Source organism: Melospiza melodia, chromosome 4, assembly GCF_035770615.1.
Source record: "Melospiza melodia melodia isolate bMelMel2 chromosome 4, bMelMel2.pri, whole genome shotgun sequence".
Lineage (NCBI taxonomy): Eukaryota > Metazoa > Chordata > Aves > Passeriformes > Passerellidae > Melospiza > Melospiza melodia.
In genome coordinates this window covers 16,523,504-16,533,216 of record NC_086197.1, presented here as the reverse complement: position 1 = coordinate 16,533,216, position 9,713 = coordinate 16,523,504, and the positions used below count along the sequence as shown (strand labels likewise).

The following is a 9,713-nucleotide window of genomic DNA, read 5'->3' as shown; positions in this document are numbered from 1 at the left end:
GTTAACCCTTGGAAATTGATTCCCAGCCCTTGGCATAACCAATGCTGGGGGGCAAAAGGGGCTTTATAGACTCTCTGCCACTTCAGCCACTAAAGCAAGGGCTCCAGAGAGAAATCTGGCCCCTCCTAAGACCAGGGACTTATCTCCCACTGATGGGGCAGGGTTTCACCCCGATGAAAAAAAGACAAGCTGGGAAAGTACTAAATCTAGCGCCCAGAAAAAAAAATTCCCTCCCAAAATAAGAACTAATAAAAAAAACCTCCCTCCCATGTCATAGACATCTTTTATGAAAAATCCTTTCCTTAGAATTTTTCCTCCTAAGAAGCTCAGAGAGGCCTCAGAAATAAAATGTAAACATTGATTATCTGCTGCTGTGGAATGCAACAGGTGGATCTGTGATTGGCTCATGTTGGTTGTTTCTAATTAATGGCCAATCACAGTCAGCTGGCTCAGAGAGTCCAAGCCAGAAGCTTTTGTTATTATTCTTTCTTTTTCTATTCTTAGCTAGCCTTCTGATGAAATACTTTCTTCTATTCTCTTAGTATCTCTTAGTATCTCTTTTATATCATAAAATAATAAATCAAGCCTTCTGAAACATAGAGACAGATCCTAGTCTCTTCCCTCATCCTGAGACCCCTGTGAACACAGTCACACTCCCAAAATAAGAACTAATCAAAATGCATTGCTATATAAAATAGTAAGGCACCCTTAAAGAAATGCTTTCTCAGACCTGTTCCTTTGGAGGCACCCAGTAACCCTGGCCCAACAAGCCAAAGTTAGCCTATAGGAACACTGCCAGAAACAAGTAACAGCAGAGGGTTTCCCAGTGCAGGGGCTTTCTACTCAAAAGCAACAAAGAGTTGTCCCACTTCACAAGGTCAGCTTGGTGAGAAGGGTTCTGCCACTTGCCCAAGTCCAAGCTTGCTGTGTATCAAGCTATGTGACCCAAAAAGGAGATATTAAAAATTACAAGGTACTTTTGACAGTGGGCCTAGAATGTTCATTTTGCTCAGCAAACCCCCCAGATGAACTGGCTGGGGGGCTCCCTGGGCTCCCACCCCCTTTGGCTGCTCTGTGCTTCTCCTGGACCAGCCACGGCCCATGGTGAGCTCTGCTTTCTCTATCAGTGCTACCAAAGCAGGGGACTAAAGACTGATGAAGGTCAGCACCTTCTGCTGGGAAATTGGAAATTTCCTTGATCAGGCAGATATGAAGTCACTGCCATTGACTGTGTGGATGCCCCACAGGGCTGTGGAGAAGCTGATGTGGCAAAGGGAGGACTTTGCCTTCCAGCCCATGGAGCAATACCAAACAACACGAGTCATCATTCAGCTCCAAACTGGTTCATATTGACACAACAAAACAAAACAGCTCTTCAGGCTGCTCCCCTCACCTCTGACCACAGCACATTCTTCCCCCTTTGCTCATCTGATGATTCCTGGCTTTGCTTCCTCTTTGCTCCTTTGCTCCTCTTCCCCAGCCCCCCAAAGCACACTCCATCCCCAAAGCAAGCTGCACCAAGCTGGCTGCCCCATCCTGCTGGCCAAGGAGTGAGCAGGGATAAAGCCTCTCCCCCACCCTCCCCGGGTGAGAAGCAGAGAGGAGAGAGAAGAAAGCATATCCTGTTTCATGCCTCTGGCATGTGGAAGGAAGAACATTATTTTATAATAATCCTATTAATGCAGATGAGATGATGATGGCTGGCCATGAGAAGCCCCATCAGTGGGCTCTTTGTTGGTGCAGGCAGCTCTGCCTGGCCAAGCTGAAGGCAGCCTTTCTCTGAGCCCTTCACTGCCTGGCTGCTCTGGAGCCCTCTCCCTGGGGTCCCCAGATGGACAGCATGAGGTCACAGCAGGGCCACAGGCTCAACATTTGTCTAATATCAACCCCAGCCTGGACTGGAGAACACAAAGGGCAGGGTTGTGCTGTTTTCCAAAATGCTAGGCTTGCTTTCCTCTGTGTGACAGCACATCCCCTCTCCCCTTCTTTAATTTTTAAAGAGTAAAAACTTTGTGAGTTTAAGCATTAGAGTAAAACCTTTGTGGTTTTGACATTTTTTTGTCTGAATTTAAAAACCGAACCCCCTGTTCACAGGTAGATGGCTTTTTTTTCACATCAATGAAAAGAGCAAACAAACTGGCACCCTCCCTGATGGACACATTATTGGCAGCAGGTTTAAAATTTTAAGCTTTTTTTTTTTTGCAGCAGCAGCAATCAGATTTAATTTGGAATGAAAAACATAAACCAGTTGCCTATGTAAACAGGATATGTATACACACACACAGAGTGAGTGTGTATATGTGTGATAAAGGTTATAACTTTCTGAGAGCCACACCTGGTGATGTGTCAAGGGCAATGCTTTGGTCACCAGAGAAGTTCTCTGTGGCACAAAATCTACCCAACAGCAGCTATTGCCTCCTCCATGACCATCAGGGAAAGCTACCCAGCCCTACACACTGTGGAAGAATCTCCAAAAGGAGAGCTGGAAAAGGACCTAATTTTAGAGTAAAGAGTCTTGTATTGAGAACTGCATGAAAATGGGAGCCCAAGGAAAGGAAGCAGCATCTCTGCAGGGCCTGCAGCTGTGCTTCATAAGCCAGGGCATCCTTGTGGAGGGAGACAGGAGTAGAAATCAGGGGAAGGCTCTGGAGTGTCTTATCGCTCTTCAGGCAGTCACAGCCTTGAAATATAAACCTGTTACAAAGAAGAATGAAACAAATCCAAATCTGTGTCAGGAAATGATTTTGCAGAGCTCCCATTGTGTCTGAACTTATCAAGCAAAGCCTTCATTTCCAGCCTGATCCAAAAATCACTGAAGCCAAGCGCAGCCTGTTCTCTGCTTCAGGAGACTTTGGAGCAGCCCTTTCTGAGCCACAAAGGGAACATATTTTGGAAAAGAAAAGAAACACATTATGTTAATTGTGCAAAAGCATTTTCAGCATCCTTTAGAAATGGGGACATTTCCCTACAAGCTGACAAAGAGTATTTAGTTAATAGTTAAGATTCAAAAGAGATTTCATTAAAAATTGAACCATTCATGCAATAGCAGATCAGTTTTGTCTTTTTGTTTCTCCTCAAGCATTTTGTGCTGCATGGAATACTTCTGAATTAATTTACTTTTGCAAAATTAATTGCCAGGTCAATTTTCAGTGGGAACAGAAGGTGAGAAATTCAAAAGGGAAAGGCAAATCAGGCAGACAGCACAGAACCTTTCCCACTTAAACAGTTAAAGTTTAGCTTTGATGCAACAGGTAGCTCAGAAAAATACACAAATTAAAGGCAACCTCCACAGAAGGACTGAGACACTGAAACAAGCCAGAGATGAAAATTATCCCAGGGGTGAATTTCAAGCAGCTCTGACCATTTTACAGCACCTTTCCTGCTGTGACTCCTGTCTGCTGAGGGTGGTGGCTGCTGGGTCACAGCCCCAGGACTCACCTTGTGCCACACAACAGGTATATGAAGGACAGGGGGACAGGCCTGGGGTGTCGGCTGGAGGACAGGGGGACAGGGCCTGGGGTGTCAGCTGAAGGACAGGGGGACAGGCCTTGGGTGTCAGCTGGAGGACAGGGGGACAGGCCTTGGGTGTCAGCTGGAGGACAGGAGGACAGGGGGACAGGCCTGGGGTGTCAGCTGAAGGACAGGAGGACAGGGCCTGGGGTGTCAGCTGAAGGACAGGAGGACAGGGCCTGGGGTGTCAGCTGAAGGACAGGAGGACAGGGTCTGTGGTGTCAGCTGAAGGACAGGGGGACAGGGCCTGGGGTGTCAGCTGAAGGACAGGGGGACAGGGGGACAGGGCCTGTGGTGTCAGCTGAAGGACAGGGGGACAGGGCGTTGGGTGTCAGCTGAAGGACAGGGGGACAGGGCCGTGCGTCCCAGCAGCAGCAGGAGGAGGCTGTCACAGACCAGCCAGCACAGCTCCAGCTCTGCCAGCACTGCTGGAGTGTTGACATGAAAACAGGCTGGGCACACACGCCCGTCCCAGCTGACCTGCCTTCCCCTGCAGCTCCCTGTGCCCTCTGCCTGGGGAACATCTGCCTGCCTTGTCCTGATGCATCCTGGAAATATTCACAGCCAAATGGGAGCAGAGCATTTTTGGTGGTGAGGACAAGCGGGTTCACGCCACAGAAACACTGGGCAGGGTTTTCCTTAAATGAAGGGAGACCAGATCAACCTCACAGCTTTGCACACCTGGTGTGTGCCATTAATGTGGGAAGCCTGTTATGTCCTTTCCTGTGGGTTTCAGCCATATGGAAAAGAGAGAAAGTTGTTAAATGCTCTCCATCCTACAAGGACTGCTGACCCATGTGCCTTGCCCTAAAATATCTGCAGACCCACAGCAGGCCCCAGACAGGTCCCTTCCAACAGGAGCACCCAAAGCCATGAGTGAGCACTGCAGAAGAGCACCAGCAGCCTGCTCCCTGCAGAGCTCACCTCTCCCAGTGCCTTCCTGCCTGATTGCATGCCTGGTGTTTCCTCTAACAAGGATATCATCATGTCAAAGATAGGAGCAAGCACAGCCAACAGCCTGGGGAAGAACAGCAAAGTGTGCTGCTCATCAGAGCAGGACAACAGCACATGCACTTTTCAGTGTGGCTTTTCCAGCCAGGATTGCAGAAAAATTCCTGCTCTCCAGCCTCATTTTTCTGTCATCCCTCCTGGTGTGCAGACAGAGCTGTGCTTGCAGGAAGGCTCAGCTCCTTCTTGGCACATCCCAAGGAGAAGGTGCAATAGCCACCGGAGAAGAAAGAACAGCTTTTCCAAAATCACTTTACAGAGGGCGGTGGATAAAAGGAAAGAACAAAAGCAGACCTAATGCTGCTGGTTTTTGGGATTCCACACAGCTATTCCAAAAAAGCATCACTGTGGAAGTCAAGCCAGTGAACATGCAAAAAAAAAAAAAAAAAAAAAAAAAGCCAAACGGGAAGACAAAGCCTCTGCTCCAGCCCTCCTCCTTTCTGGCTCTATTAAACCATCTTCACAGGACCAAAAAGAGACTCAAAAGACAGAAGCTGCCTGGGACCCTGTTGGGAAGGGCTGGCTCTGGAGGCCTCTCCTCCTTCCAGCTGCATCATATGCATCATATCCTGGGGAGAAACCTTCAGGCTTAACCTCCAGAGGCCACCTCCTGGTGTCCACCTCCCTCTGAAGCTGTTTTGGTCAGAGCCCTTCTGTTTGCTCACCTGGCTGTGGCAGGAAAGTTCAAGGTGTCCTGGCAGCAGGAAGCTCCCTTGCTCCACCCTCTGCCCAGCTCAGCGGCTCCCGGAGCTCACCGAGGGATTGCTGCAGCAGATCTGACAGTGACAGCAACAGCCACCTGCTCTGTGGGGACACTGGAGTGGCACCCTCAGCATGAAGCACTTGTCCTGTGAGCCCCGGGCAGCCCTCGCTGTGCTCTGCCTCACCGCTGCCCTCTGGGATTCCTGCTCTGCAGGTATTGTCCCTTCCCTTCCCTTCCCTTCCCTTCCCTTCCCTTCCCTTCCCTTCCCTTCCCTTCCCTTCCCACCGTGCCCTTTTCCCCTGCTCCTCTCAATGCTTTCATGTACTGGCAGTAATTTGTTCTTTAAAAATAAGGGGGCATTCCCTCCCTTCACCTAAAAAGTAGAAAGAGCTGGAATTAATTAATGCTGATGAGAATGACTGATCACACTGTAAAGGGATGTTATTTTGCCAGTTATTTACAGAGCCACTGTAAATGTGACTGAGTTGCAGGTGCCTCCTCTGAATGGCAAGGAGACAGAGGCCACAGTTACTTGGCCCTCTCCTGCTTGCTGAGGCAAAGGACCACCTGCAATACCACCCATTAGGATCACTGCAGTCTGATTTAACTTTCAATGCAAGCTTTTTGCAGAAAATGTGGCTTTGGTGCCACCTTAATTGTAGGAGTTGCCTAAAACCAAAATGTGAGACCTGCGAGCTGCTCCTTTCTCACCTGCTACTGCCTGCATTTGTATATCAGCATTTGTATACCAGATGAGAGCTGCCAGCTGTTTAAAGGTGGGCTGGTTTTGCCAGCCCGTTCTTTGGGCTGCAAGATCTAAAAACACAAACCACCACTCAGCATTCTGCAGTACTTCCTTCCACAGGTCATACGCAGGTTTTAATGATTCTTCTGTGAGGTACTTATTAACTGAGAAAACAAACCATGGGCTTGGCCAAGGTCATTCTGCAAATCCTACAGGGTCAGACAGAAGAATGGGGAATACTCAGACCCTTCCCTGAAGCAGGTTGCCCAGGGGCTCCCTCTGAGCACGGCAGAGGCCACAGGGAAAGCTCTGTTAATTGCTGATGATGGGTCAAGTCAAATCACAGAGCTAGGCAACAGCAGGTGACCCCAAGGGGAACATGTTCTGCAGGACAACCTCAGTTTACTTGCTGTTCCTTGGAAAACACCAAACTCAAAGCAAATCTTTGATCAAATGTGTCTCATTCTGTTTTGTTTTCCTCAGCTGAAACTAAACCTGAGCTCTTATTTTGCAGTCTTTGGTGAAATCAAGCTGGTGCTGATTTTATCTATTACATTCCAAATTACCAGCTCAGTGATGCCTTGACTGGAAACAGTTCTCTCATGGCTTCTGCCTGGTCTGTGGGCCAGCAGCACATTTGGGCTTCTCCATGCAGCAGGAATCCTCACTACTGGAGCCTCCCTAGGCCATTTTCATGTCTGTGCAGGAGATACCTACCTGGCTGAACTTGAACTGTGCTGCTGACAGGAAGAGGTGTTTCTCTGATCCCCTTCCTTCTGTAGCAGGGGGCAGATGCACAAGGACCAGTGCAGCTTGTGTTTTTACCCCTGCAGCTGTCCTGGTTTGCTCCTGCAGTGCTGCAGGGGCAAGGCAGTATTGGGAGGACTAAGGAGGGCTTGGCCTAAGACACCATGAGCAGATTTGGAGAGCTGGACACCAGCTACAGAGCTGTGTCAGAGTGTGTGTGTGTGTGCATGCTGATTCTGGGTAGGAAGCAGGATAAAGAGGCAGAACCCTCATCAAAGCTCCACGCCTCTCCCTCCTGACTTATTTCTGGATGTTGTATTTTCCACCCTGAGCTGGTTGCCATGCTGGTATGAACCAGAGTCCAGCTAGAGCAGTTTCAGATGCTCTGACCTGCAGCAAGGCCTCAGCTCCCCATTGGAGCCTCAATGGACCTGCTGAAGCTCCCCAAAGGTGGCTCAGCCCTTGGCTCTGCCACACTCCTGTGCACCCTGGGATTTTTCCAAGGGCAAAAGGAGGCAGAGGTAGAGCCTGGGGCCATGGATCTCTCCATGCCACTGAGTGGTGTCTCCCCTTTCTGTGCTTGCTCATTCTGCCCCTGCAGCCTTGCAAGGACAGTGGTTAACTTGAGCTCCCAGGGAATGGCTCAGCCAGGGTCCCACCAAGGTAGAGGTGCAGAGATTCACCTGCTCCTGAGGGATGCTGCTACAGCAAGTCTCTGGAGCTGGGGTTTAAAGTGGTGGGATGAGGAAGCATATGCTAATGCAGCAATGTTTACTTTCTTCAAGTTGTTTTCACCCTACAGACCTCTACAAGGCCAATGGCTTTCAGATTTTCCTGCTTGATGCCCAACATCGCTTTTCCAATCCAACTTACCTTTTGTCCTGTGCTTTCCTCCTGGCAGCAGCTGAAGACATCTCCAATGTTTCAACAACTGAGTACGAACCATTGTGTCTTAGTAAGTCTTCATAAATAATTCCTACCTGTAAAGTTGGGTGATGAGTCTACACAGTGACTGAGAGGCTGTTCTGGAAAAGGATTTATCTCTTCTCAAGTCTTCCATTGTGGGTCAGCCTCTAGGATGCATTTCTAAGACTCCTCCACTGTCATGGTGTGATATCTTAGGTACATTGACACAGACTCAGAGCTTTGAACAGACTAATTGATAGCCAATTTGTGTCCTAAAGCTCCCTGCAGGCATTATAGGGGTTCCCAAGAAGGCCCCTTTCCCTTGCCCTACCAGGCCACAGAGAGCAGGGACAGGCCTTCCCAGGCATTTTTCCCTGGGGAAGGCTGTGAGAAAGCTCAGAGAAAAAAATAAACCAATTCTTATCTCCACTTGCTGGCACCTGTTGCCAGGCAAATGTGGAATGTGTTATGGAGATTTGTTTACCAAAGGGTGGTGGTGTTTTAGTTGTTGGACCAATGAGGTCAAAGCTGTATCAGACAGGCTAGAAGGGGTTATGGGTTTCTTGAGAATATAGTATTAATAGAGTATAGAGGAATAAAGCAATGGTTCCGCTTTCTGCATCATGGGGTCAGTGCTAATTACACCCATGTCAGGGGGACCCAGCCCCAAACAACCTGAGGTACTCCAGAGTCATCCACCAGCTTAAGAGCCAGGCTTAGAGGAAAGATGCCAAGGCAGAGTGATGGGGCAGAAGCCATCTGCCCTTTCTAGTGAAGGAAACCTCTCATGTACACGGCCTCCCATGGGCTCACTTCACTTCTCCTCCCCCAGATGTGAACTTCTGCAGGCAGGCAGCCACATGCTGCCCCTCGGGCATGGATGACTACGGGTGGATCGCAGCAGCCGTCGGCTGGAGCCTCTGGTTCCTCACCCTCATCCTGCTCTGCATGGACAAGATCATGAAGCTCAGGCCTGATGAACCCAAATACTTGGTGGCCTGAAGCAGAGCAAGCCAGTGAGCAGCAGCACTGGGTGGACTGACAGAACATTTCAAACATTTGCTAAGAAACTAAAGGGAAAGAGAAAACACCTCCAGCCAAAAAAGGCCAGATCCAGGCAGGGCAGCTGCTGAGGCTTCACCCTGGAGCTGCCAGCCAAGGTGTGGAGCAGGCAAGTCCGTGTAATCCACCACGTCCCCGCCACAGTACAAGACCCCCACTTGTCTCTGAGCCCTCTCGTGCTTGCTGTGAGCACAGCAACAAGAGGAGAGGCTGAGGGACCAGTGACCAGCCTATAGCACATTGCCTCATCTATGGGTTTGACACAGAAACTGGGCAAATAAAGCTACTTTCTGGAGCATCAACATTACCAGAGCCATTACTAAGCTATAGCCAGGTCACATCAGTAAATGGAAGTAATAATTGACTTTACTGAGGCCTTTTCACTCACTAACTTGCGATATTTAAAAGTCTATTCACTGATACATGGGAAGACTCATGGAAACTTAGGGATTGTTTGGGCTGGTTTGAAAATAAAACTAATTTTTCCAGAGCCATTTAGATGCGAAATGTGTTGCAGGAATTGAATGTTGGTTGTATTTATTCAGCTTTCACCTGCCTGAAACTAAGCCAAGCTGAACTGTGGCAAGCAGGTTTAAACCAGCATATCCAATTCATGCACAAAAATGTTCCTATTATCCAAGATAATAAACACTTTCATTGATTGAAAGACTCTCACTGAGTGGTTTATATGGATTAAGCTTAGAAATTGTTAGGAACAGGATTCTCAGAAGATGTATTCATGCAGGAGAGTTTGCCTCACTGCAATCAAACTCTGATTTGGTGCAGTTGCACCAGTTTTATTTCTATCTCAATAAATCAGCATTAAACCTACCTATACCTACACAAAGTTAGCAAACCTGCTAGAAATCAACTGAAATTAAGCATAAAAAGTTACTTTTTATGCTTAACTTTATTAAAAAGTTACTCAAACACCATTTGAGATCTTTATCTGCTATAAATAATTATACTCTCCCATCAGCTCATCAGTATGTTAACTTCATGAGTGAGAAATAACAGAAATCAGTTTAAGAC

The 9,713-nt window shown here is 48.2% G+C and overlaps 1 protein-coding gene across 1 annotated transcript; it reads left to right on the top strand.

The window, feature by feature from the left end:
* Positions 1-5,016: 5,016 nt before the first annotated feature.
* On the top strand, positions 5,017-9,348 carry TMEM213 (transmembrane protein 213). The gene is made up of 3 exons (XM_063154026.1): positions 5,017-5,434; positions 7,615-7,668; positions 8,452-9,348. Exons 1-3 carry the CDS (start codon positions 5,353-5,355, stop codon positions 8,619-8,621), a joined length of 306 nt encoding a protein of 101 aa, XP_063010096.1. The 5' UTR covers positions 5,017-5,352; the 3' UTR covers positions 8,622-9,348.
* Positions 9,349-9,713: the final 365 nt, after the last annotated feature.